The sequence below is a fragment of the Hylobates moloch genome, unplaced genomic scaffold (assembly GCF_009828535.3).
Source record: "Hylobates moloch isolate HMO894 unplaced genomic scaffold, HMol_V3 SCAFFOLD_5, whole genome shotgun sequence".
Classification (NCBI taxonomy): domain Eukaryota; kingdom Metazoa; phylum Chordata; class Mammalia; order Primates; family Hylobatidae; genus Hylobates; species Hylobates moloch.
The window spans coordinates 67,598,983-67,619,360 of NW_026652280.1; the positions used below are offsets into that span (position 1 = coordinate 67,598,983).

The 20,378-nt window shown below is 46.1% G+C and overlaps 1 protein-coding gene across 14 annotated transcripts in view; it reads left to right on the forward strand.

Annotated features, from left to right (window-relative positions):
- Positions 1-20,114, forward strand: part of MTCL1 (microtubule crosslinking factor 1) — a 126,913-nt gene extending 106,799 nt beyond the window's left edge. For 11 of the 14 annotated variants that reach the window (XM_058438639.1, XM_058438640.1, XM_058438644.1 and 8 more), the window contains 5 exons: positions 586-837; positions 6,282-6,578; positions 8,793-8,824; positions 12,034-13,567; positions 18,945-20,114. In XM_058438639.1, coding sequence (XP_058294622.1) covers positions 586-837; positions 6,282-6,578; positions 8,793-8,824; positions 12,034-13,567; positions 18,945-19,178 — 2,349 coding nt within the window. In that variant the 3' untranslated portion in view covers positions 19,179-20,114. Of the gene's footprint in view, positions 1-585; positions 838-6,281; positions 6,579-8,792; positions 8,825-12,033; positions 13,568-16,236; positions 16,294-18,944 lie in introns of all 14 variants that reach the window. The other 3 variants (XM_032152790.2, XM_058438643.1, XM_058438641.1) reach the window with 3 other exon arrangements.
- Positions 20,115-20,378: the final 264 nt, after the last annotated feature.

A 20,378-nucleotide genomic window follows, 5' to 3' on the forward strand; every position in this document is an offset into this window, starting at 1 on the left:
TTAGATGGCCACTCCATCATCTTCTGACTTGCAAAGTTTCTGATGAGAAGTCTTCCTGGAATTCTCGTCTTTGTGCCTCTATGACATGTGTCATTTTTCCCTGTCTTTTAAGGTCTTCTCTTTGGTTTTCACAAGTTTGAGTACATAAGATGGAGAATCTTGTTTGGTTTTGATATTTAACCTCCTGGGTATTTGACAAATATTTATTGAAAACTATTAGGTTCTGTCACTGTCCCATCCCTAGGTTCCGTATAGGAGCTAAGGATGTAGGGACAGACATGGTACCTGCCCACAAGGAGTTACACAGAAGTACAGGCAAGAGATAGTGGTGACTTAGACTAGGAAAGTGGAGCGGGGAATCTGGCCATGGGAAGCTCAGTTTACTCACCGCTTAACATTCTTTGTGACTGTCTGTGTCAAGCGCTCTTAATTAGGACTTTAAAAATAAAATTTGTTTATACTATGGGATTGGTCAAATCTTGGTTTAAACATGTTTCCAGGGATCACATGTAAATGTGCTGAGACTTCATCCTTGAATGCAAGACTTGTCAGAGAGGGAATTCCTAAGTCTGTTCTCCTTGACAGCTGGAAGAGAAGACTGAGAACAAGTTGGGAGAACTAGGCTCTTCCGCTGAGAGCAAGGGGGCCTTGAAGGAGAGAGAGGTGCACCAGAAGCTCCTGGCTGACAGTCACAGCCTGGTCATGGACCTGCGCTGGCAGATCCATCACAGCGAGAAGAACTGGAACCGGGAGAAGGTGGAACTTCTCGACCGCCTGGACAGAGATCGGCAGGAGTGGGAGCGGCAGAAGAAGGAACTCTTGTGGAGGATAGAGCAGGTAAGGAGGCACCCCGGGGCCCTGGAGCATAGGCACAGAGTGTAGACTACTCACTGGACCCAGAAAGCAAAAACACTAGGCTGCTTCGTGGTCCTTGCAGCATCAGGATGCATGGGCTTCCAAAGGAAGAGCGAGAAATACTAGAATTGCTTGTGTTGGAGACCTAGGCGCATGCCTCTCCGTGACACAGATCTTTTCATTGCAAAGTTCATAGGTAACTCTCCTATGTGTACATGTGGTAGTGGCAGAGCCGGGTGGGTGGGGGTTGTGGGGGGCGGATAACGTTTTAAAGGAATTTAAAGACTAAACTGGAAAGAAGAGGTTATTTCAGGTCTTATTCAGTTGAAAACAAACTATAACTTTTAAGTTTGTCACTAAAGATGTGGTCACAGTGACTGCTCCAACTCGAATGGAATTGTTGTCATTAGAAAAGAAATTGGTGAATTCAGGTGGAAGTCAGGCTGTTTGCTGGTGAGTGTTCCTGCTGTGGATATTGCTGAGCTGTGATTAGATGGACCATAGTCAAGAGAGGTAGCTGGTAGCTCATCATCTTCAGCTAAACAAACAATTCAGAAACTCAGATGAATTTGGGGAGGAGGGGGGTAGTCATTTTTCTGCCAATATAACCATTCTCTGCATTGCATCAGACTTAAAACAGTTTGCATAGTTGCAGTAGTTCCTGAGGGTTACACAAATTAAATTGATGAAGATTTGGAATTCTTCCTTGGCTGGATTTTTACATAGTATACATTTTGTTTATTTCAGCCAGTCACACACTTATAAATTTATGAGGTCTCAAGGAAATGTATTAATCAGTAAGAAATTGAGCTCAAGAAAAATAACCTCATTACTCTATTTTAAATACCCATAGAGCCTTTTGAAAAATGTGCTCTATTATCCATAGACATGGTGCCTGTGTTATGCAGGTACAATGACAAAGGTGAGTGTATGCATATGTTGGATAGGGAGGGAGGCAGAATGAACTAAATGGTAAAAAAGTGGCCGGGCCTGGTGGCCGGTTCATGAGACGCCGTGGAGCAACAGGCACCTCGCACGGCTCTCAGGTTTCTAGTACGGGTGCCTGGGCGATGGGCCATCACTGAGACAGGAACACAGAGAGAGAACCAGTTGGGATGGAAAGGAGACAGGTTGGATTTGAGGTGTGTGTCATCACAGGCACTGGGACTTGAAAAGGGCTGGGCTGAAGACATATCCCTGGGTGGCATGTTATGTGATGTATGACTGTGGGAATGTGGCTAAGGTGATATAACGCATTTTATCTCTCTTATCAGCGTCTCTTGTCTCAATCCAAGTTTGATTGCGGGGTGGGGTTAGGAGACTTTCATGGAGTCACACTACATTTCTCCTTAGAATTGTTGAGTTCCCAGTTAACATGCAGATGGTGTAAAACTTGCTGTTATATTTGCTGTACTTATCAAGAGCCTTTGGCTTGGAAACCACTAAGAAGAATAAAATACACTGCAGGTGAGCTACGATCCCCACTGCATTCCAGCCTGGGTGACAGACCGAGACCCCGTCTCCGAAAAACCAAAGAAGGAAAGTACACTGCAGATAGAAAAGCTGAAACGCTTCATAGGTTTGACCACTTACACAAATGAGTCACCTTACTAATCTTTGATATTCCCTAAATCCTATCAAGAGGAATGCTGGCCATTTCCTTTCTGGCTTGGAAATGCAGCACTTGTGAAGAGTCTCCTGTATTAAATCTCCTGTGTGTCTGTGCTCTATGGTTAGGTGGAAATTTTAGGGATGGAAGTGGCATATATTCTTTAAAAATGGCCACTAATTTATTATATCCAACTTCGTTGACCGGTGTCACAGTAACTCCAGGCAACTTGTCGCCAGGGAGCTTCATTCTTGGCCCGTGCTCTAGGGCCACTCACTTTTACATCCCTCCTGTACCCCAGTGAGGCCATCATGATCCCTGCCATGCCCGCTTTAGAGTGCCCTTCACCTGTTAGCCATGGTGGCTTGTTGGACTTGTCACAGGCTTCATTTCTTTGGGAAGTCACACCTTGGATATAAATTAAGCAAGTCTTTTAGGTTTTTATTTTTACTTTTGGGAATGAAGAATTTCTAGTAAAGGAAAAATTAGATACATGTGGTGATACTCAACTTTTGAAAAGTCAGTGACTTAAAGATGAGCCACAGCCTCATTTTGATACTATATTTTGGAAAGGTAGTGTGGTCAGGAGCTGACCTCCAATTCCAAGTTATCAGTATTGAAACAGTTCAGCCAAACTGACAGCCTCAGAACCCAGTCCTCAAGGTGGACATCTTTGAGCATCATAGATCTGAAACACGTGAGTTTCGGGCATGCATCTGTTCTTGAAATCTGTGTGATGGATCCCACCGTTTTCGTACAATGATGTCATTGCTGTTTTTAGAAGAGGATTGGTGACAAATGAACTGATGCTTCAGACATGCAATTGTGGCTTTTAAATCTGGCCTTTTCCCCAAAATATTAAACATTTTTAAAGAAGATTTCTTAAATCTTAGTGCCCCATTCCTGAAAATGAGGTAAAGCAATTATAGGCATTAACCAGACTTCCTGAAAAGAGGATATTGGTTCAAGTGTGTATGGGTGTATATAGATTTTGTTCATTTATCAGTTATTGGGTTGCTTGTTCGTTTAGCTTTTAGCTACATACTCCGTAGATAAATGAGAGATGTAACTGAACATTCTTCACAGTGTATACTCTCAATATTTGACTACTTGGTAAGCCATATAATATAACCTTGACTGTGATAACCTAACACAGATGGTGAAAGCAGTAACACTAAATCCATTTTCCACTTTCAGAACACATGCTTCATACTTGTCTGGTGTCATTAAATTCCTACATAATTTCTGCACCACAGGAGGCATGTTATGTGATGTATGACTGTGGGAATGTGGCTAAGGTCATATAACGCATTTTATCTCTTATCAGCATCTCTTGTCTCAATCCAAGTTTGATTGTGGGGTGGGGGTAGGAGACTTTCATGGAGTCACACTACATTTCTCCTTAGAATTGTTGAGTTCCCAGTTAACATGCAGATGATGTAAAACTTGCTGTTATATTTGCTGTACTTATCAAGCTAAAAAGTGTCATCCATTCATTCTCCTTCCAGTAACTTTCTTAAATCAGCTGCCATTCTTTTAAAAAATCCATTCTTTTAAAACCCGTTTACAAAGTGGCCTTTTTTCTTTCTACCAGTCTGGGGAAGGTGACACTCTCGAGGGTTTATTGTTTCCTGTATTAAAATACAAATCTTTAAAATGTTCGACTTGCATTAAAAGTTGTTTTACTGCAAGATTGCAAGTAGGTGCTGATGCTGGCTGAAATGACTCCTATAGGAAACCCTCCCCCTCTGAGGACTCGTTCTATTACAGCACCCCAGAGGCATCTTAGCAGCAGATATCTCCACCACAACCACTCCAGTTCATTTTTAGGAAACCTAACACTTAGCAGCTTGAGTACAAGTTGCTCCTGACTGCCTGGGTTTATTTTTGAAATCCTACTTTACTGAGTTAGAAGGTGCTTGTTCATAGCTCTCCTCTTTAGTCATTCTTTTCCCCCTTCACTCACACCCTCAGTGCACATTTGCAGCTTCAGATGGGATTCTTGCATTTTAATTTCTTGCCCAAAATAGCTTAGAGATGATCATGTGTTGAAACTAAATTGTGCCGACATGCATTAAATGAACATATAAAAAGCCTTCCTTTTTTTTTTTTTTTTTTTTTTTGAAGAAAGCAGTTAGCATCTTTAAGAAAACTGCAAAGAACTGTGTCATCATCAGGGAGGAGGAGGAGACAGCAGAGGGGCAGAGCTAAAACGTAGAGTTTTTAGGTTTTGCTGGGTCCCTAATTTGACTGTGAACTGCCTCAGATGCTACCATGTAAGCTTTGGCTGCATCAGACTCCATCTTTCTCAAAGGTAAAGATAAATCTCTGTTCTGCCACCTTAGAAATTACTAACAATGAGCAAACATCCTTTTGTCTTTACTGTCTCATATGGCTTTCTTCCTGACTATACAGAAACCATATTTACGTCCAACTTGTGGATGAATGCTCAAATTAGGACACAGAGATGCAGTTTGTAGTGATGCTTAAAAAAAAAAAAAAATGAATTGATCTGCATTCAAGGAGGTTTTAGAATTTCCTGGAACAGTCTCAGCGCTTGAGGACTTCAAATCATTATTTGGCCACTCCTTCAGGTCAAATCCAAATGTCACTTTCATCGTTCAGATATTTGACTTATTCAAAAGAGCAGTCAATCCAGTAGTGTGAGCTTGTCATCCAATAAAGGCCCCATTAAAGATTCATAGGCGGAAATAGCTTCAGGTCTCAGTTGTGCTTTCTGTGGCTGTTTTAGAAAAGGAGGCAATGAGGAGGGATCAGGAGAATGGAGTGGAAGCTGGTGAAGGCTCCTCTGGGGAGGGAGGCCGTGTGCCCTGCAAGCCGTTTGCCTGCCTGCCTGCCTCAGCAGTTCTTGTGATTTCATATGGGCTCCCTTCCTGAGCCACCTCCACGAAATCTCCATCTAGTGCCGCAAAACGGCCCGGAAAGGCATAATGCCTTTATGTGGGCTGGGCTCCCCCTAGACAGCATGACTCCAGTGAGCCCACGTGCACAGCCTATCTTACGGATAAGGAAACTGAGCTCAGGAGAGTCGGGAACTTGCACCTGCCTGCAAACCAGCAAGCCACACATTTGTGGTTCCACCTCAGGTCGTCTAATTCCAGGTGGCCCTGTGCTTGCCCACTACCGCTTCTTGAGTTCAACCAAGTCAGGGAAAAAAGTATGACTCTAATGTAATGTGGCTTTTTTTTTTCTTCACTCAGTCATACCAGATCTTTACTTGCCTTTATAGCTAAGTTTTTATCCTCTCAAATAAAGTGTAAGTTATGTTTAACACCAAATGGTTACAAACTCAAGTTTGCTCACTTGAATTACTGATAGGACCTGTTCCACATGCCCTGGGGCTAGTTAGGAAAATCAGATTCACACTCAGAAGTTTGCTATCACTGATAGTATTCCACTGAGTATGTCTTTACTTCTGAAGGAAGTTCCAAAGAGAGTTTTAAACATGTTCTTTAACAGTATTAGATTAAAAAATAGTAATAAATGTAGAATTTCCCATGAGCACAACACTCAGAGTTATGTACAATAACACATATATTGGTGTCAGAAAGAGTTCACCATGCTTGTGTGTGGTTAATGCAGATTTTTGGGCCAGATAAAATTGTGGGTTTTGTAAGGCATCTGTAATGTTGTGTTACATTTTGAAATTAAGATCAGAACTTTAAGAACATTTGCTTCTCACAATATTTTTCAAACTGATCTTTGTGTAATTGCAAACTGTGGAGAAACGATGTTCTTAGGGAGACCATCAGACAGAAATGTGAGGCTGATTATTTTCATTTTTAAAATTGTCAACTTGCAGAAAGAGAACAGTCCCCAGAAAGGTGGCAGTTTCCTCTGTGATCAAAAAGACGGCAGCGTTCGCCCCTTTCCCCACCAGGGAAGCCTCCGCATGCCCCGTCCTGTGGCCATGTGGCCTTGTGCAGACGCCGACTCCATCCCCTTTGAAGACCGGCCGCTGTCCAAGCTGAAGGAGTCGGACAGGTGCTCAGCCAGTGAGAATCTCTACCTGGATGCCTTGTCCCTGGATGACGAGCCAGAAGAGCCACCAGCCCACAGGCCCGAGAGGGAGTTCAGGAACCGCCTTCCTGAGGTCAGCCAGGTTTTGTCCATCCTAGTTAACTACTGTGGAATGAGAGAGCCGTCATGAAACCTAAGAGGCATCTGCCAGATTCCTCTCCTGGCAGGCTCCAGCACTTTTGCGTACAGCAACCTCCGAATTGAGTAAAAATGAAATCTTCACAACACCAAGGGTTTTGCTTCACCCTAAATTAGCATGCTCTGCTGTCAAGTTTAACTTTGCCCCCTTGTTTCAGGTTTAGAAATACTGGACTAGAGTCCTATACAAAAGGAAGGTCTCACAAATAAGTGTGTCCCATAAAACACACAAGAGGAAGTAAATAATTCTGGGAAGTGTATATGCTCAACTTTTTCTTTTTCCTTTTTTATTTTTTTGGAGATGGAGGTCTCACTCTCTTGCCGAGGGTGGAGTGTAGTGTCCGAAAATGGCTCACCACAGCCTTGACCTCCCAGGCTCATTTGAGCCTTCCCCCTCAGCCTCCTGAGTAGCTGGGACCACAGGCACATGCTACCATTCCTGGCTAATTTATTTTATTTTATTTTTTAAGTAGAGACAGGGTCTCCCTATGTTGCCCAAGCTGGTCTCAAACTCCTGGGCTCAAGTGATCTGTCTGCCTTGGCTTCCCAAAGTGCTGAGATTACCGGTATGAGCTACCACACCCAGCCTCAACTTTTCTTGAAATAATAGTACAGTCTTCTGATTCTAGAAAACTAATAACCAAAAACATTCTGGGCAAAGGGAAAAAAATCCAACACTTAGAAACCTTACATAAATTAGACCACCAAATGGGTGAGCTAAGCTGTAGACATTTCCATGGCACAGCGTTAGTTATGTTTTTCTGGTTTTCATATTTTTAAAACCTTGTTTTAAAAGTTGTTCTAGGGCCGGACGTGGTGGCTCACGCTTGTAATCCCAGCACTTTGGGAGGCCGAGGCGGGCGGATCATGAGGTCATGAGATCGAGACCATCCTGGCTAACATGGTGAAACCCCGTCTCTACTAAAAATACAAAAAAATTAGCTGGGCGTGGTGGCGGGCGCCTGTAGTCCCAGCTACTTGGGAGGCTGAGGCAGGAGAATGGCGTGAACCCAGGAGGCGGAGCTCGTAGTGAGCCAAGATCGCGCCACTGCACTCCAGCCTGGGCAACAGAGCGAGACTCCATCCAAAAAAAAAGTTGATTCTAGGACTCATTACCTGTGAAGCAGTTCAACAGTTGCTGCAGCTATCATTTGGTCTCCTAAACACTTAAGACTTAGAAGAGTTCATATCAAATAGTGTTGTTGAAATATGCAGAAATTATATTTCACTCACATCAGTAAGGTCAAATGCCTTATCCTCAGCAATGTGTATCAGGTTGATAGGACATCGCTACAGTCCCACCCTGTCTGATCTATTGGCAATCTTGTACAGTCCAACTACATAGTAGAGGTAACGTGGGGTGGGGTCAGGAGCCTGTGCGTGGGTTCCAGCCCACTGGAACCTGCATGGCAGAGACAAGGGGCATGCTCACTAAGGGGAAGGGTACCCCTTGCTATTTACTGTCTTGAAAAATATGCTTCCATTACTGTTAGTCAGAGGCTTGCTGCTTCAAAACCACATCAGCACAAGAGTGTTTTCTCAGTAGACAACCTTGTGTTTATGTTGTTGTCTACAAACACAGCTATCATTCTTCTTAAAGGGGAAGGCACTGTAGCTTTGCCACTGATTCTAAATGGGAATGTTTAAAGCCAACCAAGTGCCCAAGTCTAAGGATGTCATGCCAACTTCTACAGCAAGATTGGGACCACTGATGTTACTCTGTCACCTTCCATCTTCCTCTCTAACATAACACACACACTCTCTCTCTCTCTCTCTCTCTCTCAGTCTCACTCTCACATTTAGGTTGTTACAAATCCCGCTTTGAAATTCGTGTAGTCGGTGAGATCCTTTGAGGAAGCACAGAAGAGCCACCTGCTCCATGACAAAGTTTATAGCCAGTTGTTCTCACTCATGTGGGCTTCTCCCTGGACTGCAGAAGCTCCAGCCCCTCATCATGCTGTGGACTCGCTTTGATGATTGTACTGCAAAGGCCTCAGAGCAGTAGCACTCCTAACCAGAGCTTGGCCTCAGTGCACATTTTAAATGGTGTTTTCCTGGGGGTGCAGAGCAAACAAATCACTTAAGTATATTCAGGGCTTCTAGGCAACCAAAATTAACTGATTCAGATGAAGTTATTTCTTCTTTATAGGAAGAAGAAAATCACAAAGGAAATCTTCAAAGGTAAGTAAGATTGATGAAAATAATAGATTACTAGAATAAAAATGTCTTGGTCTTAAAATTTTGTTTTGTCAGTGCCGTCTATTTTACCACTCTCTTCAAAATGACTTAAAATTATGCCATTTCTGAAGAAGTGGCTGCTTTATTATTCATTTCATAAACATGGTATTTTTGATTATTAACAAAGAAGTTAGACATGCTGTGTCACACGTGTATGAGTTTTATGGTAAGGACTTTCCAGTTGTCGTTGTGTTATGTATACAAAGGAATGTTTGTGTTTAGTGGTTTTTGAAAGGTCCATGGAAACCTTTTTTCTCATTTGAAGTCTGGGAAAACTCTCTTTTGTATGCTGTGAGACGCTTTATACACTGTATTTAAAAGCTCCACTAAGAGAATTTATTAAAATATTTTCTGGCAGTAGTCCTTGAAGAAGATATATAGTGGTTGATGTGGTTGTTAGTTACACACCAGTTTTTTCCTCCCCAGTTTAATTTCCTCCAGTTTTACTTTTTCTTCATTCTCCAAATGAATACATACCATTTCTTCTACATGAAATTTCTTCTCAGGCAATTCAGCATTTCCAGATCACCTCATCCTTGATTTTCCTCTGAACTTCGAGTCTGTGAATGACTGTCCCCTTCCCATTTGCTCTCTGCCAGATCTCTGCAGCACCTAGCCGTGCCTGTGGCACACTTCTGTCCTTCACGCTGTCTTCTCTGGTCTTTCTTGGGTGGTACAGGGCAGTACTTGAGAGCTCAGGCTCTAGAGCCAAACTGCCTGGGTTGGTTGGTTGGTTGGTCGGTTTGTTTATTTATTTTTGAAATGGAGTCTCGCTCTGTCTCCCAGGCTAGAGTGCAATGGCACAGGCTTGGCTCACTGCAACCTCTGACCCCTGGGTTCAAGCAATTCTGCATCAGCCTCCCGAATAGCTGGGATTACAGGCAAACTCCACCACACCCGGTTAATTTTTGTATTTTAATAGAGACAGAGTTTCGCCATGTTGGCCAGGCTGGTCTCGAATTCCTGACCTCAGGTGATCCACCCACCTCAGCCTCCCAAAGTGCTGGGATTACAGGCATGAGCCACCGTGCGCAGCCCAAACTGCCTGGATTTAAGTCGCTTCTGCCTCCGTGGGTAGGTTACTCAACTGCTTTCTGCCTCAGTTTCCTCATCTGTATACAGGAGGTATTTTGATTATCTTTTTTTTTTTTTTTTTGCAGCTTACATATGTTAATACACAGAATGAAAGCAGCACATGGCACAAAACAAACAGTAAACAGTTTAGTCATTACACCCTCCTACCTTCCCCACTCACAGCAGTGCCACGTCAGTGTTTCCAGTTAGGCTTTGGAGCAACTGTACTTCACCACTCAAGCCATCAAGCTTTATGCTTTCAAAAGTAACACATGCTTGTTGTAAAATGTAAATATTGGCTGAAGCAAGAAAATTGCTTGAACCCGGGAGGCAGAGGTTGCAGTGAACAGAGATTGCGCCACTGCACTCCAGCCTGGGTGACAGAGTCAGACTCCGTCTCAAAAAAAAAAGAAAAAAGAAAAATATATATATATATATCTCGAAATGTCCAAACTGAAAACTGGATGTGCCCTCCCAACCATCCCCTTTTCCTCTGATTCCGACTGCCCGGTATGTTTCCACCGTACTCTCTTCGATGCACCTGCAAGCGCCTACACACGCTCCAGATGGGTCCTGGGTTTTCTCATCATGGTTTTGTTTGCTTTGGCCACTGCTGAGGTTAATGCCTCTGCTTTCTGTGTCTTTATCATCTCTGTTCCACCATATCCATCCATGCCCCAGAGGCACCGAGTTCCCACCCAGGTAGGTGCCACTGATTTAACTCTGAGACAGTTCCTCTGTGGGCAAAAGTGGGAGTTAGATGAGCTATGTCCACAGAAATGTGGAAAGGACCAGGGTGTTGGCATGTGTTTGGCACTTACAGTCCCCAGCAAACAGTGTTCTGAAACTCATTATTAACTCAGCAACTCCTTGAATTGAGAAGAAGGAAATTCATACTTGCTGGAAAGCTCATGACCTTGGGACAAATCAACCCATCCCTACCATTCCCCTTCCTTTCTGGCACTGGATATAGCCAGCTTGCAGTTATTCAAAGCACCACTGGACAGTTTGTAGATTATTTCTAACAACAAAAAGATAACAAGATGGAATGCCTAACAATGTCATTTTTAGCCTGCTGTTTTACCCCATAGTGCTGACCACACGGACGGGTGCCTTGCCCCCAAGGTGAAGCCAGCTGTCAGCAAAGCTGCCCAGAGCTTTGCTGGTTCTGTGTACCAGTGCACACGGTACAGGGACTTGCTCGGAGCAGACCCCAATTCTGGCCTCATCATCATCAATAGGTCCTATGGAGGAGTGGTCCATACACTCAATCTGGGACCCCTTCCACAAGGCCTGCACTAGTTTAGATCCCTAGGTTTAAGCCTGTGCTTTGTGGGGTGAAAGGAATGTCAGTATGTCCTATAAGAATCTGGACAGTGAGTCTACAGACACCTCATCTCCCTATCCCACCCCAGCTGGAGGGATTCCAGGCCAAAGAGGTTCTGTTGCCAGAGCCAGCAGGCACAGCCAGCCCCAGCCCCGTTCCTGACCACCACTTCTTTGCCCTGGTGGTAGTCATGCCCAAGCACTCCAGCCACTTTCTGTCTTAGCCTGGAAGCATTGCTGGCACCCCTGCAGCACCTGCCGGGCATGTGAGAGGCATTCAGCGAACTCATGGCAAATTGAAGGTGCTAACACCTGGAAGAATCCACACCAAATCTATATCCGTTGGGTGGCAGCTTGCCAAAACCTGGCCGTCGCCATGGCTCACCATCTTCACCCTTCGGTTGTGGTCTGAGTGAGTCTCCTGAGAATTCTCACTGAGGCACTGAGGCCTCAAGTGATTCTCCTGTCATGGCCTCCCAAAGTGTTGGGATTACAGGTGTGAGCCAGAGTTGGTTATATTAAATTCTAACCCATGCAAGGCTTCAGGAATAATTCCAGAGCCACATAGAGTCCAATAAATGCCCACAGGGTAAGTCTGTGAGTGCAGCACATGAGCAGCTGAAAGTGTTCTCCTGGTGTGGGTGGAAGCGGGTACCTTCACTGACACTTCTCATGCAGGGCAGGACATGGGTGCTGTGGTGTGTCAGAGGCTCCCTGGCAGGTACTGACACCCTCTTTTCTGCTTTTCCCAGGGCGGTGTCCGTGTCCTCCATGTCTGAGTTCCAGCGTCTAATGGACATCTCCCCCTTCCTGCCTGAGAAGGGCCTGCCGTCCACCAGCAGCAAGGAGGACATCACCCCACCCCTGTCTCCAGACGACCTCAAGTACATTGAGGAGTTCAACAAGAGCTGGGACTACACACCCAACAGGGGCCACAATGGTGGGGGGCCGGACCTTTGGGCCGACAGGACCGAGGTGGGGCGCGCAGGGCACGAGGACAGCACAGAGCCTTTCCCCGACTCCTCCTGGTACCTGACCACAAGTGTCACCATGACCACGGACACCATGACCAGCCCAGAGCACTGCCAGAAGCAGCCGCTGCGGAGCCATGTCCTCACCGAGCAGTCGGGGGTGCGCGTGTTACACAGCCCACCTGCCGTGCGCAGGGTCGACAGCATCACGGCGGCGGGTGGCGAGGGTCCCTTTCCCACAAGCAGAGCCAGAGGGAGCCTGGGAGACACCAAGGGTGGCCCTCCAGAACCCATGCTCAGCAGGTGGCCTTGCACCTCCCCCAGGCACTCCCGGGACTATATGGAGGGGGCACGGCGCCCCCTTGATAGTCCCCTCTGTACCTCCCTGGGGTTTGCCTCCCCACTGCACAGCCTGGAGATGTCCAAGAACTTGAGTGATGACATGAAGGAGGTGGCCTTCTCTGTCAGGAATGCCATCTGCTCTGGCCCTGGCGAGCTGCAAGTCAAGGACATGGCCTGCCAGACCAATGGGTCCCGGACAATGGGGACCCAGACTGTTCAGACCATCAGTGTGGGCTTGCAGACTGAAGCCCTGCGTGGCAGCGGTGTCACCAGCAGCCCCCACAAGTGTCTCACACCAAAGGCTGGGGGCGGTGCTACACCCGTGTCGTCTCCTTCCCGGAGCCTTAGGAGCAGACAGGTGGCCCCTGCCATCGAAAAGGTGCAGGCCAAGTTTGAACGCACATGCTGCTCCCCCAAGTATGGTTCTCCCAAGCTGCAGAGGAAGCCCCTCCCCAAAGCTGACCAGCCAAATAACAGGACTTCAACAGGGATGGCCCAGAAAGGGTACAGTGAGTCAGCCTGGGCCCGCTCCACCACCACAAGGGAGAGCCCCGTGCACACCACCATTAACGATGGCCTCTCCAGCCTCTTCAACATCATTGACCACAGCCCCGTGGTGCAGGACCCCTTCCAGAAGGGGCTGCGGGCCGGCAGTCGGTCTCGCTCAGCAGAGCCCCCACCAGAGCTGGGCCCAGGCCAGGAAACAGGCACCAATTCCCGAGGAAGGTCGCCTAGCCCCATTGGGGTGGGCTCAGAGATGTGCAGGGAGGACGGGGGAGAGGGCACCCCAGTGAGGCAGGACTTATCTGCTCCCCCTGGCTACACCCTCACTGAGAACGTGGCCCGGATCCTCAATAAGAAGCTGCTGGAACATGCCTTAAAGGAGGAGAGGAGGCAGGCTGCCCACGGGCCCCCGGGTCTCCACAGCGACAGCCACTCGCTGGGGGACACAGCCGAGCCAGGGCCCATGGAGGTAATGAATGCTGAGTGCCCCACACCCTTCTCCACCAGCTCTTCCCTTTAGCTGTGGGGCAGGTTGGGACTTGGGATTGTGCTCTGTCATTTGATCTCAGGAATCGTCCATGATTGGTTGTCAGGAGCTGGGGAGGTGTTAGGTTTATGGGAGAATAGAATAGGCAGAAAAAACCCTGAGCAACTTTTTTAAAGAAAATGTTATTTGATTGTCCTTGGGAAATCATATAGTCCATGGTTTGATTTGGGTTCTGTCACCAGTCTAAGTGATTGATCCTTATTTATCAGGGCGTTTCATTTGGGGTTAGTTTGCCTTCTTTCTGTGTGAATTTGTGCACATGTACAAACTATGGCATAGTTGTGTCAGGCTTTCTGCATACCGCAGACCTTCATATGTGACAGCATGAGGTGAGCTGGAGAGGGTCTGGACCACATGAGCACGAGCACATCTCATCAGGAGCCACAAGATCTTGATTCCTGGGCTGGCTTCCTTACAAAACAGCCATCTGGCAGCTCACAAATCACTTACCCTCTTTGTGGCCATGAGCCCCCCTAGCAGTAAAACCAAGTGAAACAAATAGACAAAATCAAAATCTTGCCCTAATATGATTATCATTATTGCCCTTGATATTACAAATCAATCCACTATGAATTGGGTTCTGATGCATATCCACATGTGGTGTTTTTGTACACCACTTTACAAAACGCTTCCCATTTCCACTTCAACAGTGAGCAAAATGAAAGCCTGATGATGATGCTGGTGGTGATGGCTATGGTGATGCCACTTTGTGGTTTGTGCAGCACAGAGAGGACGTGTCTGTCCAGCGAGTGATTCCAACTCGCCAGGAGTCCGGATGGACAGGCTCCACACTGGGAACACCTGGCCCCATGAGCACTCTCTGAGCCAGGCTGCTCCTGCAGATGGGAGGGGTCAGAGGAGGAGGAGGACGGCAGCTTGCTCCTGGTCTGCCCACTGCTTTCTCGCCAGGACCCGAGCAGCCCTGGCTTCATGGGCAGGGAGAGGAGGAAGGTGTATTGCCTGTTTCACCTGGCCCATGTTTCCCACAAGAGGGTAAATGATGGCTAGCTTCCCAGTTTGGCCCACCAGTGAATGTTTAACTCAGAATGCAGGCTTGAAATCTGAATAGGTCAGACCTGTGGAACTGCCAGTGGCTTACAGAAATGGCAATTCCATATGGTTCACACCTAATACAAATATTGAGAATACATGGCCTACATATTCCAAGATCTGAGTCTTTGTGATAAAGTTGTTTGCATGCTTTGAGGACAAACTGCTGGTTGAATGTTCTCAGGTGACAAATGGTGTCTTCTTTGGGCTACTGTTACCCCATCCTTCTGGGGTCCTCAGGTAAGTCCTCCTGTCGTGGAAGGGTCTGTTTATATGTGAGTGCCCTGCCTTCTTAGGGCTCTGAATCTCAGTTGAAATTGGGGCTATGTCGCAAAGCATTAACCGGCTGTGTCTGTATTGTCTATTTATATTACACACCAAATAGAAATTATTTTTTAGGAACCAAAAAAAAATGCTTTGAATTACGAATAGTGAATCCTGCAAGCAAAAATAGGTTCTTGATGGAATCCCAGCATTATGGCATGAAAACGGTTTTATCAGTACAAAGTGGCGCCCAACCCCTTTTGTCCTCCGTAAAGTATTCATTTAGATTTTCTCTTCACTTGGTGTGTTTGCCACCACAAGAGATGATGAGAAGGAAGCACGGTTGCAGGGACTCAGAGCAGGCGTGGAGCACTCATCGGCAGCATCTAAATACCACGGGCTCTTTTTTCCATTTCTGTTGAAATTTTGCTTGTTCTAGATTCCAGTGGGATTGTTCCTGAATTAATGTAATACATTCAGGCCATTGCAACCCCTTCCCACTGCTCCATAAATTATGCAGTAGTTCTAGGTATGCATTCCCAAATCCCCAGGACTACTTCTGATTCCAAGCCCACCCAGTGCCCTGTTGCGGAATCTTTCCCTGAATGTTCACTCAGACATCCACACCCAGGAGTGATGCAGGTGACAAGAAATCTGCCTTTCTCACTGCACTGTCATCCCGTAAGCCACTCAGGCCTCTTTTTCTCTCGACACCATGGCATTAGTTCAGCAGTGCAGAGAGAAGCCATGAGGAGTTCCAGTGTGAAGAGAAAGAATCTGAAAATGGAAGGCTATTCCTCCCTCCCCTAAGTGGAAAACGTGAGGGGAACTTTTTAGAGTAAGTGGCAGTAGCTTGGCTGTTGTGACCAAAACAAACGTAGCCATATAATAGTCTCTGTTTTAGATACCAGTCATGCAATTTCCATATCTCTGTTTGCCAGAATGCTGTTTGAAATGTTAAATGCTAAAGGGTGACTCGGAAGCACAGAAACTAGAGGGAGGTCTGTGGCTCCTCCAAGGAGTTGCCTTCTCCTCTCTGGGCAGATGGCAGAGGGCAGGCCTGTGTGCCCAGCGCCTGGCCACTTCCCCACACCAGCCTTGGAGTGAATGTGCTAGATCTGAGAGCCCGCAAGTCTCTCCTGGTGGCTATCCCTGAGTGAGAGGGACGGTCCTCTACCTCCGGGCTTGCTGACTTTAAACCTTTATTGTTCTCCTGTTTAAAAAAACACTTTCCAACCTTCTTGCTTTTCTTTTCTTTCTCTGTCTGTTCTGTCCAGAACCAAACTGTCTTACTAACTGCCCCCTGGGGACTCTAGCCCTGCCTGCCTCACGCTGTAAGTGCTTTCTTCCTTGTTTCCCAACTGTCTGGAGAGGTCGTGTTGTGTAACTCGCAGTTGGCACCTGACACTCATCACCCGAGGGAGTTCTGCCCGGTGGCAGCACCCTCGCTCACCCCAAGTTCCAGGAGGTTTGCCTAAACCCAGGAACAGATTGACAAGGCCAGAGACTCATCTGCCCTGCTAGAGGGTTGACCACTCAATGCAGAGAAGGGTTTTTAGGTTATAGAGATTCTGCTGAGATTTCTCCGCTTTTGTACATTTGCAGCCAATATGCTTTCAGAGAATTGAGTAGATACTGGCCAGGAGGGGACATCCTAGGCACAGGGGTCTTGCCTGAGGGGGTCTTTGGGCCCAGCCACCCAGGACTGGTCAACATTTTGGTTACATACGTGTACTGACATGTGCTGAAATGAGGTGTGACCCTAATGTGATAAGGCTTTTTTTCATTTTTCAACAACCGTACCACAAGGAATGAACCCAAATATACCTTGTCCTTCCAAGTGAGCACCGTAGGCGACAGAGTAAATGCTCAATAAATATTTGTTGGATGAATAAACAACAAAATCATCCCCACTCCAAATATCTTGAGAACTTCTCTCAGAATTGCTTTCAGAGTCTGACTCAAAGCACATGAGAAAAGATACACTTTTGATCAAGGATATAGTCATCCACCCACCTCATCCACTGGCCTTAACTCGAAGTGTTAAGTACAATAGTATCTGTTGTCAAATACAACAGATGTATCCCGATGAAAAGATGACAGGGAACATGGGGAGAGCCATTTCCCAGAAACGTGCTACGGGGCAGCATCCCAGGACACCATGCCATGCAGCGACCACAGTGGCTTCTCGGGAAAGCACAGCATCATTTGCTTGAACATGCTGGTGTGTTACTAAGGAAAAGGTTCATTCCCTTGAATGCAGACTCACAACGTTTCTTCCTTCACAAGCAGAGGCTGGCAAAGAGGGGGTACTAAATGGTCTCATAAAAAGCCTGCCCTTCAGCACCAGCCAGGAGGAACGGGATACAGTGGTGTCAGATAAACCTGTGACAGCAGCTTCACCAACACACAACACACACAGAACAGATACACAATACACAACACACACACTACTCTTACAACAAGGGGAGCACAGACACAAAACACACAGATTCCCGAACCGTGTGTCCCAGTCAAGCACTGTGGGCTGCAGTGAGATGAGGACACAGGAGCACCTTGGGTTAGTCTGCATCTTGGTAGCTGGTGGCACTGGTGGGGTTTTAACTGGAGAGGTATTTCTGGTTGTCACGGTACTGTTAGCATAATGCTTTGGGAACAGAAGCTTCTCCCTGTGGCCATATGAAGTTCCAGCCACAAAAGCAGCAGGGAGCATGAAGCATAGTCTCCAGGGCCACTGTTCCTTTTCTGCTGACCCCAGAGGGAGGCAGGGAAACCACTCGCCCCATTGCTCTTCTGGAAGCCTGTGGCTCCCACGCTGTCCTCGGGCCATGCTGTCTCTGCCGTGTTCCATCTTCTCCCGAGTGACACTGTCCATTCCGTGCAGCCGTCTGTCCTTCCCCCGCTGCTGCTCCCCTGCACCACTGGCTGGGCTGTCCTCATCCTGGTCATTTCAGTTGCTTGTCACATCTTTTTAAATCCTCCAACTCACTTCCTTTCTTTGAGGGTCCTTGTTCTCTGTCATCCTTCCTGTGCCTTCCATTCAGTTCACCTCGGCTTCCAGTGTCTGAGTGTCATTCCAGCCAGCGGGCTCCACGCTGGGCAACTCAGTTTCCTCATGCCACAGCTTTTTACACTTCTGTGTATCAGCAAATTCCAAATTTGGGTGTCCTGGTTTTGTAACATGTAAAGTAAGGACAAGGAGCTCAACATTCTTTAAAAACAAAGTAGCTTGAGAATAAGGATTCTAGGTGGTTTGCACATGGTTGAGTGTGTCTTGCATCACCTGTTCTCAGAACATCAGGATGCCTGAAACACAAAACCACCAGTACATTCTGATTCTGCTTTTTTAAAATGCTGCTGCAATTGAACAGTCATTAAAGAAAATTAGACCCAAATTAAAATTTCTGCCTGCAGCATTTTTTGCCATGTTGTGGGAGTTTGTTTAATCTACTCCCAGTCAATTTCAAATAAACAGTAGCAGAGTTCGTTTAAGATGACTACCATTGCTAACACAGCTGAATGAAATCAGAGGTCTCTTTGTGGGCTCCCAGTAGATCCAGGCCCTATAGGACCGGTTCACTTGTCCACTGTAGCTAAATAGATCATACAAAAGGGCCAAATGAAGAGATCTACCAGATAGGAATATGATGAAGTGGCCTGTGGAGACCGCTGCCACAGTCACTCTGTCATGTCTTCTGTATACCCCAGCCCAATTCTAAAGGAGCTTTGCAAGCTGACTCATCTCACAGTATTGCTGTGTTTAATCATAATTGGTCTCTTCCCATTCATGTCACTGATCATTTGTGTTGAATTCTTTATTATTTTAAGTTATTCTGCATGAGCATAGAAAGTAGTTAATATTCACGAGTTGCCTGTGGTTTATACTTCATCTCACTTGAGTCTGTTGAGAAGTGTGTTTGGGGGAATCATCCACTGGTGACACTGCCGGTCTAAGTAACCCTGTCTCCCTTTCTCGGCTCTGAAGGAACTACCTTGTTCTGCACTAGCTCCATCCCTAGAGCCCTGCTTCTCCAGACCCGAGAGACCAGCAAACCGTCGCCCTCCGTCGCGTTGGGCCCCACATTCCCCCACTGCCTCACAGCCTCAGTCACCCGGAGACCCGACGTCCTTGGAGGAGCATGGTGGCGAGGAGCCGCCCGAGGAGCCGCCACACCGAGATGCAAGCTTGCATGGATTATCACAGTATAATTCACTGTAATTTGCATAACCACACCATCACCATGAACAAAACTCTGCCCAAAAGGAGAGATCTAGTTTTCTCAAGGTCAAAGAATGTTTTTTAAAAACACACAGCTGCTGAATGTTCAACCTGTGAAACTGAGATGTTTCTAGAATGAAACAGTAAATGTGCCTGTAATAACTTAATTTTTTTCATAGCTCAGAAAACTATTTTTGTCTCCATCTTTTTTACACACAGTATATTAAACGAAAAGGTAAATAAGGTATAAATAGATTTAAAAAATAAAAGTTTTAAAAAATGTACATTTTAAGAGATTCTGAACACCCTCGCTGTCAATACCTGACTGCCTCTCTGTTAAATTTGCACTGTTACATTTTGGTTCGGTTTATTTCCATGTTGAATTAGAGTGGATTAAGTTAATTTTATTTTGTCAGTGTTACTGTTTTTTAAGAATTTTTTAATGCTTCAGACTGTCCGATCAGTGAACTTTTTGTAGTGAAGAAGCCATGAAGCCAGTAGACAAGACAGATATTCTGTATACTGGAGGGGATACAGGATGATTTTGAAAAGGTACAAAGTCCTCAGTGGGCTTAGAAAATTCACTGTATGATCCTTCTATTATCCTACTTGGCTTGCACGTCTTCGGGTGCATGTATATACCGCTACTGTGTCCTCGCCATCACCTAAATGTGACTCAGTCTGTTCCACTGTAATATGTTGTGAATTTCCTTGTACTGTACTTTTATTGTTGGTCTTCTTGCATCGATGATCCAACAGCAACATTTTTAAATTATTGTGAAAAGATTAACTGGCAATGTACAGAGTTTACTCAAAGTTTTCTTAAGGGAAAACACTACAAAAAGTCACGAGGATACCAAATGGAAACACATGATGGTGCCTCTGAGTCTGTATGAGACCGTGATGAAGTAGAAATAAAGCCCTTCTGAGATGGCAGCATGTCTCGGTCTCTCATTTCACACACCCTCCATCTTTTCCTAAGGACTCAGATGGAAAGTTTTCCGTAGCTAGGGGAATGAGGGAGAGAAGAGATCATGTAAAGAGGCAACAGCTGCTAATATATCTTGCTGGGAATGCACTCTTTGGGTACGTGATCATGTTGCAGTTTTACTGTTCCCCGTAAGAGAGTCCTAGGATAGAGAGACAGCTTTATTGTTGAAAAGCCAAAACTGTGGTGTGGGCGGGGATGTGAGGAAACTG